The 22,108-nt window shown below is 45.0% G+C and overlaps 1 protein-coding gene across 1 annotated transcript in view; it reads right to left on the bottom strand.

Moving 5' to 3' along the window:
• The window catches only part of CDH23 (cadherin related 23), a 257,145-nt gene that overhangs the window by 216,394 nt on the left and 18,643 nt on the right, over positions 1-22,108 (bottom strand). Inside the window, exons 5-7 of the mRNA XM_078859961.1 lie at positions 13,498-13,640; positions 12,469-12,516; positions 4,737-4,829 (exon numbers count right to left, since the gene is read on the bottom strand). Of these exons, the coding sequence (XP_078716087.1) occupies positions 4,737-4,829; positions 12,469-12,516; positions 13,498-13,640 (284 nt within the window). The remainder of the gene's footprint in view (positions 1-4,736; positions 4,830-12,468; positions 12,517-13,497; positions 13,641-22,108) is intronic.

Genomic DNA, 22,108 nt, shown 5'->3' with positions numbered 1-22,108 from the left:
ACAATAATATAACATCAACAACATCAACACCAACAATGACTTGAAAGATTAACAATAATACGAACATCAACAATAATGTGACATATCAACATCAATATTATTGTTCATATCAATATCATAAACACCACGTGTATAACAATTAGCAAGATAGCTCTATAACTGTTTTACAAGCACAAATGAAGCCACAATATCACCACAACCATTAAACATCTACAACAACAACCTCCATTCGCCACTAAGTGGCGGTGACGTGACCACAACGCTTGTGCCAGGCTATGTGCACGTTGAGGCCACATGAAGTGTCGAACGCCCGCTGGCAGGAGGTCACGGGGCAGACCCAGATGCCACGGGTCAACTGACTGAGATGACTGGCTGATGCACCACCTGTGCTCCCTACTGTGCCAACTTGCTGTGCTTTAGGCGCCCGGCGCTCCACTCGTTGTTGTGAGCGTCGCTCCTCCCCACTCCGTTGTTGTTGGAGGGCAACTGCCTCCAACTGCCCAGTAGGGTCCTTCACGAGCCTCCTCCACAGAGGCCGATCTTGACACCGCTGGTACCAGTCATCGGCAAGTCCACTCAGCTCCACAACCTCCTATGCCACATCACTCCATCTCTTCTCTAGCCCGGGCCGTGCCCGTTAAGCTCCCTCGATCCGGCCGAACAAAAGCTGTTTCGGCATGCAGTGGCTGGGCATGCAGGCTACATGACCCAGCCAATGCAGCCTTGCCTGCCAGAGGAGCTCACCGATGAGAGGTCCAGATCTTTCAAGGATATGTGAGCTCCTCACACAATCAAGCCTGGTTAAACCCAGGATGGATCGTAGCAGGCCAGCCTAAATGTTTCTAACCGGAGAAGATGCTCCATTAGGGGGGTCCACGTTTCGCAAGCGTAGAGAAGGGAGGGAATGACTGTGGCTGAGAAGACCTGAAGCTTCGTGCGGAGCGACAGACCAGGTAGCTTCCACACAGCGTTATGCAACCGATGAAAAGATAATGCCACTAGACTGATTCGGAGTGAGACCTCTGCTGTCAAACCGGAGCCGGTCATGAGCACACTGCCCAGGTATGGGAAACTCTCCGCTCTCCAATTGGGAATTGTGGGGGTGGAGTTTCCGATGCTACAAAATACCCAGGCAGGTGCTTAGTTTTGGTGGGGCTGATGGTAAGTCCCCATCTCTTAGTGGCAAGCTCCAAGCTTAGCAGCAGCGCCTCCAACTCCTCCTCTGAGTGAGCAGCAATTACCAAATCATCGGCATACATAATGTGGTTGACCAATAGGGAGCCATCTCTTGACCGCACACGGGCATCGATCAGCCTCCCATTGTATCTGTACCAGATGGAAATTCCTCCGGTACGGCTATTGAAGGCTTCACAAACTACGTGCTCGAAATATATGTTAAATAATGTGGGAGTCAGAGGACATCCCTATCGCACCCCAAGGTGAAGAGGGAATGGCTCCGACTCCTGGCCACATAGTTTTACCCGGGCCCGCTCCCAATCATGAAGGTCCTTAATGATCGTGAGCAGCGGGTCAGAGACTCAGAAAGTATGAAGAACAACTCAGAGCCCAGGCCTACTGATGGGATCATAGGCCTTGACCAGGTCAATAAAGCAGAGATGTAGGTCTTGTTGGAATTGCCTACACCTCTGCTGTAGCAGACGGACAGAAAATATGGCATCTGTGCAGGACTGCCCTTTCCTAAAACCACATTGGGGCTCCGCAAGCTTCTCCTCAGCGTGCCTAGCAAGTCAATGTTGAATAATCCTTACCAGGACCTTTCCCGGCACACTGATGAGTGAGATACCCCTGAAGTTGTTACAGTCTGTGTGGTCCCCCTTCTTAAAGAGTGGGACCACCAGGGCATCCTTCCAATCCTATAACATCTACAACCACATAACCACAACCATAATAGCCACATTTGCCCAAGGAAAAAGACCCTCCTCATAGCCTTAACAGACTGTTAGGTCAAGTGCTGTTAGCGAGCAGCACATATGAAAGCCGATACGGCACACGAGGGGGTGGGTGGCCAGCACCACGCCTGGCCGCCTTTGCCTTTCTAGTGGTGATGTTCACACACCGCACCAGGTACTCATTTGAGGCTGGGTGCACGTAGGGGAGGCCCAGGATCAGTTCAAATATTCGCTGTCATTGGTGTTGGCATGAGCGGGAATTTCACTCGGATCGCCAGGTTCGCAGCACGCTATCCGCTACGCTACCACTTTCCACATTATAACCATAACCACAAGCATGACCTCCATATTATAACCACAACAACCAAGATATAACCACAATTAATATAACCACCGCACCTCCTGCGTACGGCCAAATTGTAACCCTAGCCACAATCATAACCATATTATAAGCACAATAAATGAATTAGATCCACAGCATGGGCAACGGACGAACAATATGTATATAGATTGTAGCCGGTTGCTCTTTTCAAACGCCATACAAAAGAATACAAATATTCCTGACATCAAATGTATTTCCACATTCACCTCGAAATAAAAAAAAATCGTGCATTGCAACTCAATGAAAATAAATAATTTTACAAAACTCTCAACGTAAAATAAAAAAATATATACTTAAACATCTTGAGGCTGTAGCCCTAGTGGATGGAGTGCATCTATCAAATGAAACGGCGCTCACAAGAGCACGAGCCCAGCTCTCAAAAGCTTCAAAATACCCCCAAAAAACGTGACAACATATACTTTGAGTGTCATTTTACTGTTATAATTTCACTTTTCCCCACTCCCGATGCAGGCATTATGTGCATTCAGACGTGCGTGATCATTGTCATTTGTGTTTTTTGGGGGGGGGTTCGTTTTCTCCGACCGCGATGTCGCTCGTGAGCATTGAAATCGGCTTCCCACCCCCCTCCCCTTTTCAGTCTTTATTCCCTGCCCTTCGCGATGTCGCTCGCGAGCATCGCTCTTCTCGGCTGCAGCGGCAGTCCGCAGCACGCCGTGATAAATCCTCGCTGGGCGTGGCGGCCGGAAACTTACGACCATACGCCTTTCTGAATATTAAAAGTGAGTATTTATTTTTAAAAGCGTGAGTACATTACGTCTGGGCTTTTCCTGCGCAGATTCTCAAAAAACAAATGGTTGACACTACAATGGACTCACCACTCAAGTGTACACTGTACACGTCTAAGAGACAGCCGTAGAGCGAAATGAAATCCAAGCCATAACATTTTTCTTTCCACCGCCGGTGCGTCCGCCGAGCTCTGGTTACAAGCTCAAAGGGGGCTCTACACGTCACACAAAAATAACATATGTTGTTTAATTTAATTGTCACATTACGGTTGTACTATACCCCGGAAGGGAGGGGGGGAATAAAATCGCAGGCTCTGCCATCTCACCAAAATGCTGCTCAATTTGCATTGACATGGCTCTCACTCTCTCCTCTCTCTCTCTACCTGGAACAGCTGCAATTGTAAACCCCGGAAAGCAGCGAGCGGTCCTTGTTCTTTTGTGGCTGAGCAGCCGTGCTCGCACACACGGGGGGCCCCGGTCGGAGCTGCATCTTATCAGCAGTCGACAGCTGCGCGGGGCTCTCGCACTGACCGGGTGATTGACAGCGAGGAAAGGAAAGGGAGGGGAAAAGCCGATTTCAATTTGTCTCAAAATGAGGGTATTTGCATTTATTGATGTCTCAGCTGGAAGGAACCAACGTGAATGGGCCCCACTGTCGTCTTATTTATCTACTCGTGAGTTCTGAGTTATTGCGTGCCATTATTCCAAAATTTTCTCGTGTTTTTTTTTACGTAGCAATCAACCAAACACATTTAGTTTTTCTTTTTTTACATTCACGCGCATTTATTTAATTATTTAGTACCACTGATGACGTCCGATGATGTGCTTTTTGGCTTAATATCAAAAAGAGCATCACGCTTTCAGAAGCCACATGAAACCTGCTCATCCTCTCTGTGCGCTCGCCAACATTAAGGATTCCCTGAAACGTCTAAAGAGGGGAGCAGCATGCCAATACAAAATTGCCTGCCGACAAGAACCACCACCTCCTGTTTCATAAGCACGGCCCCTCTCCAGACGTCACGTTAACCGCTCCACGCCGTGTTTCTCTGCAGCGGTGAAGAAAGCTGCATGGCGGGTGTTTGCCATTGTTTTCCTCTCACGCTGAACGATGCAAGGTTACATTTGTTTAATTCGATTAAAAGAGGCAGCGGTGTTTTTTTAGCTCATTTTTTTCAAAAAGACGTCTTTCGGAGTCTGCCCGTGCATCTAGTTAACACTGGCAGAGCAAAGGCGTGAGATGGAGTGACGCTGTGGATGTAAACATCAGCTGCTGTTGCTGCTGCTGAAGGGAATGTTTTTCAAAATTAAAGACTCCTGCCAATACATATTATACGCCGCCTCTTAATAGTAACTATCCACTTGCCAGCTGGTCGAAGATTATTGCTTGCAGAGTCATGTCAGAAGGTGAGCAAAGGGAGGGGTGTCGGTCCTTTTCTTGCGTGTGCACAGTCAAGAGCAACCAATTGAGATTCACTTGTAAGTAACTTAGTCAATCCATTGTTTTTTTTCTGAGAGTCAGCAGATTGCAAATGCATCAACCACATCCAAATTTATATTTTGGGGCCGTGTGAAGTTATACACTCCATTGTTTGGCGTTCACAACCGCTGTCGCAACACTGGGGATTTTTTGGGGGGTCTTTTTGTTTAGCGCTTGTGCATTGGGTGCCCACATCCTCTTCCACCACGCGTCCGCGTTACCTCGGGGAGCTGCTGCAGGTAGGGCAGGCCCTGGAAGGATGGGGCGTTGTCATTAACATCTGTCACCTGAATCTTGACGCTTGCCGGAATCGTCTGCCGATCGTGAGATAAACAGGACAACAGTAAACAAACTGTCCCCACCACCTCCCCACCAAACCCAGAGAGGGGAAGGGGCGATGGGAACACGTAGCACGCCGATATCCGTGCACCGTGAGCAAAGCCACAGCTCAGTGGTGAAATTACATTTCAGGGAAATTACAAATTACATTTTCCAATTGCGATGCAGAGTGAATTGATGGATTGAAGCATGGTGAGGTGGCGGCAGTTTGGGGAGACCTTCATCCAGCGGTGGATTGACCACGGCCGACGACGACGATGATGACCGACAGCCAAAGCGCCTTAGCAACTGAATGTGGATGGCGGGGTGGAAGGTTGTAGCAGTGGTAATACTTTTGCCTATAGTAAGAAGGGCCTGGGTTCTGTTCATAACTCAAGCACCTTTCTGTGTGGAGTTTGTTCTCTCTCTGTTCTGCATTCAGTGTGAGTGTGTGGGGAGCGGCAGTGTAGCAGTAAGCATGCTGCACAACGAACCCAGCAACCCGAGTTTGATTTCCACTCACGGCTAACACCAGTGACGATTAGCTGAACTGGTCCTTGGCATCCCCTAGGTCGACTCAGCCTCAATTGAGTACCTAGTGCATTGTATAAACATCACCACGAGGGAGACAAAGGTGGTCGGGCGTAGGTGCTGGCCACCCACCACCTTGTATACCGTTCTGGCCTTCGTTGATACTACAGCACTTGCCCCAACAGTCTGTTACAAGCTATGCGGGGGATCTTTGTCTGTGTTTTGGGAGAGTCTGGAGCTTGTATGTTCTCCGCCTCGTCTGCAATGAGTTTTCTCTGGTTTCCCTGGTTTCATCCCATCGCTAAATTAAAACACACAATATAACTGGGTGTTGGTCAAACATCTCAATGCTGAAAAAATTACCTGGGAACAAGTGAATTGCGATTACACGCAGAAACATCGTCCCTTACTGCGCAAAAAACGTGGCCAGACTCTCCTGAAAAATAATCTTGAGACTGAGCGAGGCTTTCCTGAGTAAGCCCAGATAAATTAAAAAAAGAATAAGCACATAGTATGCTGGCATACTATTTTTGCATTAATTGTATTTTCCAAATGCACACAAGAGGCTCGTAATTACGCATGCCAGACTGTGCAATGAGGATTTATTTTAAATATCTTATTTTATAAGATGGAATATAATGAAGAAATTGCAAATGCTGCAGTAAATTGAAAAAAGAAAACAGCTACTGATTAAATATTTTAAATAATGTGAGTGAAAGAGGCAAAACCCATGAATAAACAACAAATACAATAAACAACCGAACACAATCCCGCTTGCTAAAAATATAAGTTTTGTTGTTGTTATTGTTTAACATTCAATGCCTAAGTCAATCAAGAGGCAGACTGACAACAACCAACAGTTGTATTTGTTGTGTGATTCACTCGAAGATCTAGCAGAGCAGACATTAATATTCATGTCTAGTCGGTGTTTTACTAAAGGATAAATGTCTTGCAATGAGCGACGTTTTTTATTTATTTTTCTGAAATCAAAGGAGCGCTGCTCCGCGTGCGGCGGAGCGCCCAGCATACAAGTGCCGCCACTTCCCAGAGTGGGCCGCTTCACAGCTGCACCGCCATCGGTGTCATCCAGAGTGTCGGACATTTCATGGTGGCGTCGTATGCGGTGTGATGATTTTCCCAGTCATCAGACAAAAAAGTGGAATCATTTAGCTTCTGTATTTTCATGGCAGCTCACTTTGTTGAACACAAACGAGCTCCGAAACCGAACTTAAAGTCCTTAATAGAGGTTTTTTGTTTCTTTCTTAGATCGCGTAAACCCTTAATCACCAGACACACAGCCAATTAGGAAGGTTTGTCACGTAAACAAAACGTGACACTTATTTACTAGTTCAGCACACCGAAGTGTTGGAGATTAAACCAATAACATTTACAAATTCAAGTACGATCTTTCGCCAGTAATTACAACCAGCCTCATCAGGTGACAGCCAGAATTGTGGAAAATTCCTCCTCTTATGGATAATGTTGGTCGCGAAAGCCTATGTGTTGAACACACTTAAAAGTGTGAACCTCCGTGACACCAGCTGAACTATTTCGAGGAATTTCTCGTACGAAGCAATTTGAGTTACGTCAACAATCATGTTAAACATATCTCCCAAGCTTGATGTGTGCCACAAAGTACCTCTGAGACGGGAGCACGCCCACATAGAGCACTTGAGAATATACCAAAACAATGTTTGTTAAATTCTATATCTATATATCTATATCATAGCACGAAGGAACAATGCCCATAATGTCACCCATTATATTTTTTTTTAGGTCACATTGTTACTAACGAGCGTGTTGGGTTTTTGCGTAAATTGTGCTTGTGCTTGTGCACCACTGCCAATGCAGCAGCATCGGCACCAGATGATGTGTTCACATTTCATTTCTTGTCATCTGTTTATTGTTTATTTTTCGAGACTCAAAAAATGCGGGACGGATGTGGGATTATTATTCACACATCACATTGTTCCCCAATGCCTTTATCGTACAGCACATCATTTGTTTCCGTCACAAGTAAACAGAACATGCAAACAACATTTATACAAATTTCATTTGTGGATATAGCATTGTGAGCAGACGCCACATACAACGCAAGAGAAAGTGCCACCATCAAAATGTGCTCAATTTGTCTTGATCAATTCTGCTTACTCCTCAATTAGCTGTTTAATTGCCCGTTAGTGCAGTTAGCTTTTTTCACCTTGCGCTCTCCGAAAGCGGCGGGGGGGGGGAAATCAATGTTAAAACAAACTAAACGCATCTGTCGACTTTCCAGGTGATAATTACGGTAAAGGTTACAATGCCCCCACACACGCGCGTCTGCCGCTCCACAACGGCTGCGTTACAGCCCGGACCGCCGAGCATCAATCGCCCGGGCGCCGCCTCGATCGTGGACACCTCCACTAAATCTAACCCCGCGGCGTGAGGGGTGGGTGGGTGTTTGGAGAGAATTAATTACCGCTGTTCCACATTTAATCTGAGTGCTGGACATTTATCCAGAGCTTGGTAATGGCTGTAGTGAGTGCACAGTGTGATAGGGAACTTCTGATTGGGACCGACAGGTTGGTGATGAATTGGCGGGGCTCTAAAGAAGCATTCGGCTGGGATTTTAAAGCCGGCTTAGTGGGACCCTAACACAGAGCTCTGACACACCAGCAGCTCCCAATGTCTGCAATTACAAGCGTGATTGCTCTGTGTACCAATGCTATATACACAGTCAACAAATGTGCGGTACAGTATCTATGTTTTCACTGACCGCAACGCTAATGGAGAGTGTGAGCATTATCATAGCGTTTGCTGCCATGGTGCCATGGTTATCTCCCTAGACTCGCAATCCAGAGGCCCGGTTCGATCTCCTGGCATGGCAGTTGAAAGATTCCTGCAAGTTTCCGAACTCCCTCCCCTGCCTCTGTCTACCGAGCAGTATAAATGGCTACGCCAAAGTTAGTCAAACGACAGGTCGCGTGTGGTGGGGTAAAGTGTAGGGACTCCCCACCTCTTCCAGGGTATCTGGCCAACGTGAACGAATAGGCCAAATATCCTTTTGAGGGGACCTCTATTTCCTGTATAAGAGGCCCTTCCAGCAGCAATGGTGTGAGTATATCATTGCAGGGCTGCACCTTTGCCTTATATAGTTTGCAAAAAATGAAAACAAAATCTAGTATTTCATGCAATTCAAAGCATGTGTAATAAAGGACTTCGTCACACACTGCTGGTCTCCGTTACTCTTTATTCAACTCTTCCTCGCACCCCGCTGGCCCCGACAGCAGACCAGCGTCTCCTCACGCACGCCCCGCACGCGCTCCCTCGTCAGTCCTTCCACTTCTCCACTCTGCACACCGCTGGCCGACGGTGTGCCGAAGCCCCCCCAGCCACGTAGCTGATGGGGCGGATTCACTCCAGCCACCCAACGTGGTCCAGCTTCGTGACTCTCCCAATGACCCGGAGCCCTTCCGGGCTCCCACCTATATCCCCTTCACCACGTGATCCTGTCTCCTCCCCTTCCGGACCTTCAGATCCGGCCTTCCCATAGCGCCCTGCTGGCTCCACCCCCATTCACCTCGCTTCCGATTGGACCGAGGTGAACGGCGGGCCCTTCCATATGCCCCCATACTGGGCTCCGCCCCCCAATACCCCGGGCCGTATGATTGGCCCAGAGCCCAGCAGCGAACCCCGTTTATGCTCGCATTACATATGTATATCACATACGAACGGCTATCCAATACAATTAACAGGATCCGACATAATTTTGTAGAGTTATTGATTGGAAGCAGTTGATACGAAATTAAGCATTGTGCCTCGCAACAATAAAAGGCACCATCCAGTGACCTGATTTCCAAGAAATGTCAAACCTTCCGAATGCCAGTTTACGCACATTTAAGAAATAAACTACGTATGCTACGGGGCAACAAACTTGAGTTGATTTAAGTCACCCATTTGACATATCTATTTGGACAACGACATTCACACCTTTGGTGCACAAAGCATCAGCTCTGGTCACAAAGCAGTCACGTGGTAATTATGGGCACCTGTGCTGCCTGTGGCGCATGTGATGGCCGGGCAGCAACGTCTGTATATTTTTAGCCTCGTAGCATCTCAATTGTAGACCTGGCGCAGAACACAAAGCTCAGACACAGGCACCACCGAGGCAACTTGAGAGCCGAAAGAAACCAATGTTCATCAGCCGGTGCACGGTCACCCTACCCACCGACACCCACACCAAGCCAGTGCCCTCCTGTGCTCCACCACGACCTGCTCCAACAGCGTCTGCTGCCGTGTTCCACATTAGGAGCGATTCTTATTGGGCTGCTAACTCAATTCTGTCCAGACACAAGTCTGATGTGCGATGCATGTTGCTATTCCTGGCATGCCCGGGCCCTCTTGTAAACACGTCTCATCTGATGACCCTGTCCGTGTCACAGTGAAATGAAGGGCCGCGCTGTCACCATTTGACGGCACAAGTCACTCAAACGTCCAATCCCCCCCAAACAACTCGCGAAATTAACCCAGACACGGCATGGCTAAATGCTACTTTCCAGCCAATTCTGGTCAGAGCTTATCTTCTGCACACGCGCTGAACTTGTTATTGCAAACGTGGTTTTCTATGTCCACCTGTGTGACTTCCAAATGCAGTGTGTTTACGTATGCACACATACATGTATCAATAGTGCGGTTTATGAAACATTGATTCAATGACTGATATCCTGGAAAGCGCTAAAATGAATGTATATATGGGCACATTGTATGTAATAAATAAAATAAAATTGTAAATGTACAGTATTGCCATTTTCCTATGCCCACGTGACCTGGAATGATCCGGACCTTATCAGATCTGGGGAGTTAAACTATTTTAGCCTATATACTGCTTACCATGACGATTCACTGACTTTTGTTGCACTTTTTAGCAGAAGCGACCTGGCCACCAATGATAGTTCAACGAAGTGGCTCAACACGTGGAAATGTATAATAGCAGCCAAATACTCTAAGCGCATGTTGATTCTGAATACCGTATGGAGGGAAAAACTGGAAGACCTTGAGAAATATCTACGCTACCACGGGAAGAACATGCAAACTCCGAATATACAGGCGTCAGGGACGGGATCGAACCCACAACCTCCTGCACACCAGGGGAGGTAGTTAACATCTCACCACCGTGGTTTGGATCGGTAACCACCACAATGCATCAAACATTTGATGTGGGCTGAGGGAAGTAGAGGGCAGTGAAGTAAAATCCATTGTACTGCATTATGCTCTCATGTCTATGCTCCAAACCTTCACTAATCCACACTGGCTATAGTGTGGCAAAGTATGGTCAAATAATCTGCATGGTGTGGGGAGACCCTCACCCAGCAGTGGATCGATTAAGGTGTGTACATGTACATATTTACAGAGTAATATTTATTTTGTTTTTTCTGTTGGTATTGCGAGATATATATTGTGTCTGGCTTGTTTATTGCTTATATGCTGGGTTTATTAATTACAAGATCGATTACTTAGGCTTTCGCGACCAATATCATCCATATTCTTTGCTTCTTTCAGTAAAGTCACGAGTTACGTGACTTTACCGAAAGAACCAAAGAGTAATTCGTCACGAAAGCTTCGAATTTAGTTTAATATCATCCATAATTCAGGTTTTTGGGGTTAGATCACGTAAATATGAATGTGTCGTTAAAGCCGCCACCACCCGACACAACCAATTAGTAAGGCTTCCATGTGTAATGAAAGCACACGGGGCGATACATTATGTAACGCAGCTACACATAGGCGATCCTAACACATAGCCCATCTCCGGCATATGCTACGCTAGCTGTCCGACTAGCGCAGCGACAGAAAGGGTATTGATGAAGAACAGCCACGTGGTCGGAGAATTAAGAGGTGCCCATGAGCAGCGACGCAGCCAGGACCTAGCACCCGAACCTCTAGTTCGGCCCCCCTTATAGGCGCACCGGCGCGGCGTGGCCTCTGGCCACGCCACCTTCCAGAACCTTCGAGCAGGTTCCCGGAGCCTCTGGACTAGCTCCGCCTTTCACCTTTACCCTAGATACGCCCCCTTTATAATAAGGCATTATATAATAGCCCTATAACCGCAATTACCCCTTCAGGCCGACAGGTGTCACCCTGTCATTACACATGGAATCATATTGTAAATGTTGTGGATTTACTCTCCAACACACCGATGTGCTGTACTAGTAACGAATTGGCATGTTCCGTTTACGTGACAAACCTCATTAAATGTCTGTGTCAGGTGGTGGCGGGTTTAACGACACATTTATATTTATGCGATCGAACCCAAAAAACTGTATTATAGAAGATCTATGACTTATAATTCACTACTATGAGCCAAGAATGTCTGTGTGTCCCACGCATGACGTCACTCCACGTCGGCCAACCCCCTCATTAATAATCATGAACACGTGATGTCCTCCACATGGACCCCCCCCCCCCTCTAATTAATAATCATGAACACGTGACGTCCTCCACATGGATCTCCCCCCCTCATTAATAATCATGTGCGGGTGACGTCACTCCACATGTAGCACCCCACACCCCCTCATTAATAATCATGATCAGGTGACGTCTTCCAAATGGACACCCCCCACCATTAATAATAATTAGTGGGTGACGTCACTCCACATGGGGGGGGGCGAGGCGCCTCCTCCCCCCTCCTCATCGTCAACTTACAACCCTCACGACAAAGGCAGAACCCTCACGTCACGCGATCTCCGTAACGCTATTGAGACACAGAAGTAAAAAGGACGTCATGATGAACAAGGGATCATAACCTTAAAATGAAATAAGTCTGTGTCACCGCGCCCTTACAAACTGCACATGAATTGATGCAATGCATATCATGTCGCGGTCTGCTTTTTGCTTGCAAGATTCAGATTTACTGCAAAACACCCATCCCTGGACGGGCAAAAGGCAAGTTAATTAAGGGATAGTAACTGTTGCGTTCAAATGTATTGGGCAGCTTACAAGAGCTGGAGGCAACCAGCAAAGGGCAAAACATTTACCGTGCTTCATCAAAGAGCTGCTCATAGAAAATTGTAGTAACGTCGAGACGAGTCACGGCGAGGGGAAGCCATTTTCAGCGAGCGAACTTACCGACTGCAAATCCGTGACAGTGAAAATCACAAATATTTCTTCCTTTGTCTGAAAAATAAAACGAAGACGTACAAGTTATAATTGCGATCAACGACTTCAAAAGGCAATATATGAAAAATTTGAACTGAATGAAGGTGATGCAGATATTGTTGGACTAATATCCTTTATTTTTAATGCCGTCAACGTTTTTGTATGTCACTGTTATTAGCTTGACCTTACGTCTATAACTAATATATATACAGAAGAAACATCCTCAGTTTCAAGACCAAACGAGGATAACCATCACGGCATCACGGCATTGTCGTAAGTCAACAGACGAAGTTTCCCTGTTAAGACTGCATACAGATCAGGCGACTCACACCCATTCATTCACACCGGGTGTCTAGAACATGAGAGAAGCCACTCTTGTCGTCATGTTGTCATCATTGTTACAGGGAGGGCACGAGGATCTCTCTAATATGAGCCAATCATAAGAAGGGGGCATATCACATCATGACTCGATGGATGGGCAATGAATCAACACAGCGATTAACCCGCAAATTATGATCGGTCCGGTTAGTGTTGATGTTTCTTATGGATCGACTTGGGCGGCATCGATCAAATTCATATCTATGAACGATCCACAATACCATTATGGGCACATCGCTGATGGGTGATTTTGTCTAGTGTACGATCTCACCGCTCGAGTGGAGTGCAACACCCGCGAGCCGCAGCATCTAAGCCAATTGCAGTACTTCCAACGTAAGCGCATTTGTGTCATCGTGCAGAAGACACACTCTGGTTGGTGTCTTTGCTGGTGCCGTTGATTTGGGGGTTTTTTTACGCAGAAATTATTGTTCTGCTTTGTTTTAATCCGAGTTCTACCACCGTTAACAAGCCTCGTGGCCCCATGCGGGCCATCTCATCCGCTCCTTCTGCCAGCAGGAGGCCACCGACAAAACTCCCTCGTCACCAAACTCACGGTGTTTTCAGCACCCTGCCATTTATATCTGAAAAACGCACGGCATGTGACGAAACCCGTTCCATTACCTCTCTGTCAAGGGCGTGTTTGACGGTGACAACCCCCGTGTAGCTGTTCACGCGGAAGAAGAAGTTTCCGTCTTCGCCCGTGATCGCGTACGCCAGTGGCTCTTCGTCGGGGTCAGTGGCACTCAGCTGGGCAATGGAAGTTCCTGCAAGGCGGTGACGTACATGCGGGCGGCAGTGTGAGCTTCAGCGTTATGTTACTGCGTGTTGTTGTTAGTGTTAAAAATCACGATGGATAATCGCCTTTCGGTGGTACGCCGTCTGCAAGTCCGTCACCCATCTTGCTATCCCCTGCTTTTCTATAACCGGTTTAGCTTATGTTGATTGTGTGTGTACGTGCATCGCAACGTGATGTGACGGGCCCGTGCATTGCCTCAATAAAAAAAAATGATGATGGATAACTTAGAACATAGGTTGCATAGCCAATGCAATGAACCATATTTGTTTTGTTGGGTGAGGCCCGAACAGTGCCGCTATCAATTCCGGTTCAGTGATTCTGCACTTGCTCTATTACTATAGTACTATACCGCCTTCAATTTTTATGAACGACTGGGTATTTAAGGTTAGTGATTTGTCGTATTATCTGGCTGTATAGCAAATTAAAAAATACAATTACTTTACTATGCAAGGAAACATTTGTGTTTTCATATTTATGTGTTTTATTTAATTCCGAATTATGGGGCCCTGGCTTGGGACCCGAATATCTCAGGCCCCTCACCCCACTCATTGTGCATTGTCATTACATCACAAATTACATCACACCTGGTTTCATGTATTATCATCCTGCACCGTTATTATGAACTGATAACGTTACAATTCCGACAGGTAGAGATATCCTCCCCCATCCGAGGATTCCAGAACTCAATAATAAATGTGTGCACTGTATGTTGAACTTCTTTCGCACCGTACGTAAACAGACCATTGCCCAGACCACTGGTTTTTAAACAAGTCACTTTTTTCTGCTCAGAATCAACTAAGAGGAATTCAAATGTTCTATGCACTTGACACAAACTAAACTATAGACACCAATATCATTTGACCGCATAATTTCTGACATAATGTTTAGTCATATGTGAACTGTAGGGCAACAGTGGTCACGAGGCGACCTGATCATACAAATGTTTAAGCATCAAATAGCCTATACAGTAATTACATTTCCACTTAATATAGGTTTTTCCCCTTTAATTTGGCAACAAAACAGTTTAAATATACGCTCCAAGCCTGGTGGTGTTTCATTCAGACGCTGTCTTCCCGACATACCTGTTCTTCACCTGAGGACGGCTGCTTGTGTTGTGGCCGAAACGTCGTGAGAATTATTTTATGATGTTTTATTTGTATTATTTTATTATTTCCCTTCTACGTGACTTTACCGAAAGAACCCAGAAGATGAATCCCTGCAGTCACGAAAGCTTTAAATCAAAATTTAACAAAACAGGTGTTAAGATGTTAAACTCCAAACTGAAACCTTTAACAAGGAATCATGTCTGCATTAACCACAATGCTTGTGGTCAAAATGCAAACAAAAAACGTACTCTGATAATATATGCATTGTTCTTGAAACTGATTGGTCCACACACAGAGACAGCTTTCTTTTGAGCCTAGTCTCAAAACGAGCCCTCATTACTCTGATAGTGCATTGTCTTTGTGTTGTACACCTTTTGGCGTCCTGTGGTCTAACACCGTGTGGACCAATCAGTTTCAAGAATAATGCATATATTATCAGAGTGTGTTTTTTTGTTTGGATTCTGGCCACAAGAATTGTGGTTAATGCAGACATGATTCCTTGGAAACGGTTTCAGTTCGATGTTTTAACATCTTAACACCTGTTTTGTTGCCAGATAAAAAGGGGAAAACCCTATTATCATTGTTTAACTTCATTATACTTTGCACTGCTATCATGTTTTTGTATTGTTTGTTGTAACGTTCTTACCCCATGCCTTACTGGACATCGATAAAAAAAATAGCTTCATAGCCTATCGGATCCCTCCTGCAGTATAAATACATTTTCTGAGATTTTTCGAGGGAACTATTGCCCAGCAGTGTATCTCATGGGCCAGGGTGAGAGAATCCCCTAATTCAGGAGGATTTCTCGACCTCTAATAATTGTAACGTTATCAGTTCCTCATAACGGTGCTGATGCATACATCGTGCTTGCTTGAGGCTGGATGCACTTTGAGAACACGCAGAGAGTCAACGATTCGCTCGCAGGAGATCACGGGACAGGCCCAAGTGTTATTGTGTGACTGACTGAGATGACTGGAAGATGCACCAACTGTGCTCCCCACTGTGCCAACTTGCTGCGTTATAGCCGCCCAGTGCTCGGCTCGTTGTGAGCCTCGCTCCTCTGCCCTTCATTGTTGCTGGAGGGTGACTGTCTCCAACTGCCCTGTAGCGTCCTTCACAATATTCCACCACTAAGGCCGATCTTGACACCGCTGCTACCAGCCAATGGAAATCCAATCAGCTCCGAACATTTTTATGTACCACATCACTCCATCTCTTCATATAGCCCCTCTACCTGGCTAAACAGAAGCTGCTTGGGCATGCGGTCGCTAGGCATGCAGGCTACGTAACCCAGCCAACGCAGCTTACAACCAGGATGTATCGTAGGCAGGCCATCCTGCATATTTCAAATGTCGCTTTAAAGAGACCACTGACACATGCACAGTGTTGGCAAAGCTCATTTTAAAAAGTAGCAAGCTAACACTACAAGCTCTTTAAAAAAAAGTATCTGCTAAACATCAAACGACGGATTTCGAATTAAAGCTTTCGTGACTGCAGGGATTCATCTTCTTGGTTCTTTCGGTAAAGTCACGTAGATGGGAAGTAATAAAAGAATAAAAATAAAACATAATAAAATAATTATCACGACGTTTCGGCCACAACACAAGCAGCCGTCCTCAGGTGAAGACCAGGTCTGTCGGTTCGACAGCGTCTAAATGAAATACCACCACGCTTGGAGCGTCTATTTAAGCTGGTTTGGAAGGGGGGGGGGGGAATGCGCCATGACAAAAGTATCTGCATATCAATAGGAATTTAGCATATTTATGGGAAATGCAGGAATGCGACTAGAGCTACTTGTGAAATGCGTAGGAGGTGGGCGGGGGGTTTTCAAAGACATATTATGCCCATGCATTATGCAGGATTAGCAGCATCAAAGGTAGGGGTAGCATTAATAAAGGGAAGGAATGTTAATAGTATGTAGCTGCAGTAACTAAACAACCACGTAAAAAGCTAAAGCATAAACTACATAGTATGATCAGTATGCTAAATATACTCTCAATAAGTTGAGCTACTAACCGTAAGTAATACATTACAATTCTTGGTCGCAAAAAATATAATATGCTTCCAGCTAAACTTTTTAAACTTTTTCCTTACATCACACGGGTCTATCCTGTACTATATGCTGCCATAGACAAACCCAACATTAAATTGTATACTGTATTACTATACACTACCCTATGTATTAGAATAATACATAGTGTAATATTACACTATGTATTATTCTACCCACCCAACTGTATACCACACTGCTGTATATTCACTATACAATTACGATACTATATATTACCTTATACATTGTATTAAACATTACACTTTAATACTATTTATTATTTTACAATATGTTATACAGTATACCATTGACCGTCGCGTGAAAGGTACTAAGAAAAAGCAACGAAATATGTCAATGGGAGAGTGGTGGTAGAAAGCTTGCAGCAGAGCAAAGAATCCATTCCCTGCGGAGAATACAAGATATATAGTCCATGTCAGTGAGTGGAACGCGGTCTGAAAGTCACCGTAAACGTGGACACAATCAGTTAAGATCCGAAATGGTTTATTACGTCCTTCCAATGATTGCTAAGCCGGAATCCATCTTCTCGGTTGAAATTGTCTCTGTGTTTGTATATGTGGATCGCCTCATGAACGAATCTCTCATGGTAGCCAGATGGCTTGCAGAGAACCTCTGTCTTGGAGAAGTCAATATCATGTGAACCCACTGAATTGTAACGGTGATCTGCCACGGCTGAGGTGTTTGTCCTACCGTGTTTCAAGTCTGCTTTATGTTCACGGATGCGGTCCGAGACATGTCGTTTGGTTTCTCCAATGTAACTGCTACCACAGAGGCAACTTAGTTTGTAGACGCCAGGGTACTGTATGTCTGGAACCACATCTTTTACAGACGGGACCAGATCACGGATTTTATGTAAACATAGTGTAATATTACACTATGTATTATTCTAAGACATAGGGTAGTGTATAGTAATACAGTATACAATTTAATGTTGGGTTTGTCTATGGCAGCATATAGTACGGGATAGACCCGTGTGATGTAAGAAAAAGTTTAAAAAGTTTAGCTGGAAGCATATTATATTTTTTGCGACCTAGAATTGTAATGTATTACTTACGGTTAGTAGCTCAGCTTATTGAGAGTATATTTAGCATACTGATGATACTATGTAGTTTATACTTTAGCTTTTTATGTGGTTGTTTAGTTACTGCAGCTACATACTATTAACATTCCTTCCCTTTATTAATGCTACCCCTACCCCCTCCCTTTGATGCTGCTAATCCTGCATAATACATGGGCATAATATGACTTTGAAAACCCCCCGCCCACCTCCTACGCATTTCACAAGTAGCACAAGTCGCATTCCTGCATTTCCCATAAATATGCTAAATTCCTCTTGATATGCAGATTCTTTTGTCAAGGCGCATTTCCCCCCCCCCCCCTTCCAAACCAGCTTAAATAGACGCTCCAAGCGTGGTGGTGTTTCATTTAGACGCTGTCGCCTCGACAGACCTGGTCTTCACCTATGGACAGCTGCTTGTGTTGTGGCCGAAACGTCGTGAGAATTATTTTATTATGTTTTATTTTCATTATTTTATTACTTCCCTTCTACGTGACTTTACCGAAAGAACTAAGAAGATCAAACGACGGACTTCGAAAAGGCAGCACGCTACTGTATCCATGTAACAACGTTATCCCATATAATGTGTTTTACAAGACATCACTGTATCACATTATACATGCTCTACACACTAAATAACATCGCTGTATCACATTTAAAACTTACTATATGGCGAGCTAGGGATGTCCAGACAATGAGAACATTCATTCCACTTCAGCTCGCAAACCCAAACGTGACGTTTTGGAATGCGGTCATGAGAAAAAAAATGACGTGACAACATGAGACTCATTACTTCCTCGTTACTTACTGATTGCACCGCGGTGAGTTCATCATCTCAGACGACCCCCCGCCCACTGCCACCTACCCACAACCAAAACTGTGGCTGAAGGAAAACCTGTTGTCTGAAATGCCGAGGTCTTCCGATCCTCTCAGTGGCAATATAGAAATATCTCTCTCACGTCAAAAAAACCCACCGTATTTACTTGTTTTTTAAACCCGTTCGTGTCACCTGTTAAAAATGCCTCTTTTTTTGCGATACTTTAGTAAGGGGAAATTGACTTTTGCAGGGGATTTATGAAAATAAATATATATGAACGGCCACATTTAACCGGATAAGACCGTCGTGACAGGAATGTTTTTGCTAATGTAGACCTGTCAAGCTGCCTCACGTAAATTCTCCACCATGCATCAAACGAATAAAAATATAAATAAAAAATGTGCACATTATGTGGCTCTTCCATTCAGCCATTGTAGAACCATTCTACTTGAGCGTGGATGTGTGAGTTACGCGATGTTTCAGTCATTTGAGATATTGGTGCAATTAGGCTTTCCTGAGACCATATTCAATTAGCTATAAAGCATTTTCTTGCACACCCACCCCCCCTTGGACTTCCATTGACATCATTTTCACATTTCGACCCACCCCATATTCCCCCATTCTCGTGTTTAATCGCTGCTAGGTTAAAAATTATGGTGTCAGTTATGTGTATAAAACTGTCTTTACAAAAATAGGCGGAGCGTAAAGTAGCCGAGAGCATGCATTATTTCACTTTTGTACGGCAGCTAAAAAACAGCGAAGCTTCGTAATTTACCGTCGTTGCATTTCACTTTTACGAATTTTAAACCTCGCTGCGAACCTGCAGCACGTAACTTAAAAAAAACATCCATGCCCACAGGCAGTGTACAGAGACGTTACACACACGGAGACAGACGTTTCACACAGATATATAAAGGTTATCGTATGTACATTGTAGTGCATAAATAATACTTAAAAATTAACGAAACGCATATCCAACGAACTGATATATGCAATGGATAATATGAGTTATTTCACAGTGGGCAGTAACGATGTCAGGCATACGTATTCACTTTATATGGAAGTAAATATCTGCAAAGGGTGAGAGAACAATACGAATAATACGTTTGTGGGTATGCTCCGTATTGGCTCAGTCTCGCGTCCGAGTCACACCATGATCACAAAAAATCTGTGACACAAAGCCTTCACTTGTTCGTCTTCGCAATTCAACATTTGGTACTATAATGTCCATCTTGCATAAAGCCGGCTATCAAGTAATGCTCGAACGAGTGTGTACACTAGGTTGTTGTTTTTTTACTCATTGAAATGCGAGGCAATAGCCCGTGAGTTGCACCTTGGCCCTGCTGCCCCAGGGTTAGTGTCATGACCTATCGCAACCCGTCCCAAAGGTACCAATGTTTATCCATTTTTGTTTAAGGTGAGCCTTTGAATCTGTTTATCTATATCCTACATCCTGAATCCCATTTTCTCTTTTAAACATTTACCAGCATCGACTGTTAACCCACAGCCACCAGGACAGCCACCCTTTGGCCGTGAGTTTGTATGGCCCAGTGCGTTTTGGTCACCACCGTCGCTGAGCGGGAAGACGACACGGCCTCGGCAGCTGTCCACTCATTGTTAAAATGCGTTGGCTTAATATTTAATCACAGTCACTGGTTATATCTTTGGGTCAAAGGTAAATATTACATTTGAACGTTTATGGTTGCACATCTTGATCATCCACTGCCTCCCTTTTACACACCCACCTCGGCCTAAATGATTGCAGTGTTCAAATTCCAACGCACACATCCTTGGCAATGCATTATAAACATTGGATGCCCTCAAATGATGACCTTTTATAATGGAAATTCTGTACTCTTGAATGTAGAGCATTGCCATTGCAGAGATCAACTTTGTGTTACATATATGAGGGGGGTGGGGGGGATCATTTCGATTCCCATTAAAGTTCAGGGAGCTCTGCTTTCATTCGGTTCGGGGAAACACGCGTACGTGGAATTGCAATTAAAATGAGTTGTTCGTATCAAACGCCACCACGGGCGGGATGTTCACTGCCAATGGTTGGCTTCGTCAAGAGCAATGGTGAGGTATTGGGAGCCTGTGTTGACTCCACACGAAGCAGAGTCGGCGAGAAAATGGTGTATACATTGGTGCCGCCGAGGGAATTCAAATATTTGTGGACTGCGTATTTATGCTGCCAGACTGGCATTTGAGTGAGAGGACAAGGCAGGAGTCTAAACATGCAGATGCAAGGCCGGGCAGGAATGATAGACAGACACAAGCTTTCATAGTCAGTAAATGCTCAATGAAAACAACCTGTTAATGTACATTCTTCTGAATGCCTTCAAATTCAGGACATTAACACCGATGGTATTAGAACGGATTTTGTTTCGAGCTGTTTTTTGTGCTGTTTAAAGAAAAGAAAAACTACAAGGGACTAAAAACTCCACAAGAGTAAATCTCTTGCCTGGCATCACTCTCTCCGTCACAGCCCTGACCGCGTCGTCAACGCGAGCGAAAGTGTTTAGGCAGCGAGCGAACTGATCCATCGTCGAACTACAGCGTAACTTTTGACGCACAGCAGCTGCGCGTCCTTAATGAACGGTCGGGTCCCGCGAGTATTATAGTGAAACTTGAATTATTGATTCTGTCGGAAAATGCGGCTCTCGTCGGAGTGCTGTCATTCAAAGAGCCACGAGTTTCCCTCTCGCAGGAAGCAAAACTGAACAATGTTAATTTAACTCGTCGAAAAAAATCGGAAACGATATCTCGGCTGTGGATATAAAAAGCACAAAGGGCTGCTTCCGCGCCCTGTCTAAGTGAAAGTCGGGCTTTCATGTGGTCTCAAAATTTAATTATTCAAGGGTTCGGCGACAGGTATGCTCTCAGATAACATTTGCGATCACGTAGTCGGCGATGAGTATCTCCGCACTTTTTTATTAATGCAAAGTTATTTGTTGATGCTCTATAATCCAGGAATTCGTGATATAATATATGACACATCTGTATTCGATTATTTTTACCTTTGTTTAGCCAAAAGGTAACAAGCCAAAACATTTTATTTCCTCACGTATTTTACATCGATGTTTGATAGAAAAATACAACGGGACGACCAAAGGAGATGCGGAGTGATTACAGCGAATCATGGAATCGTAGCACACGGAGTAGACTGCACAGAGCCACAGTCGGTGACATCACGTGGGGCTGCTTGAGTCAGGAGTTAATGGGAATATATTCTGCTCAAGATGACGATAGCGGCGAATACGTAACTACAACACATTTGCTGTTGACAGCCTCTTCCTTTTAAATCACCAAATGCTTCCGGGATGTGTTTGATGCTAAGCGGGCCTGAGCCTGGTGTATGACTCGCATGGGAAACTGTATCTGGGAG

This window comes from Lampetra fluviatilis, chromosome 9 (genome assembly GCF_964198595.1).
Source record: "Lampetra fluviatilis chromosome 9, kcLamFluv1.1, whole genome shotgun sequence".
Taxonomy (NCBI): domain Eukaryota; kingdom Metazoa; phylum Chordata; class Hyperoartia; order Petromyzontiformes; family Petromyzontidae; genus Lampetra; species Lampetra fluviatilis.
The sequence above is the reverse complement of the archived record's forward strand: the minus strand, read 5'-3'. Positions and strand labels throughout refer to the sequence as shown.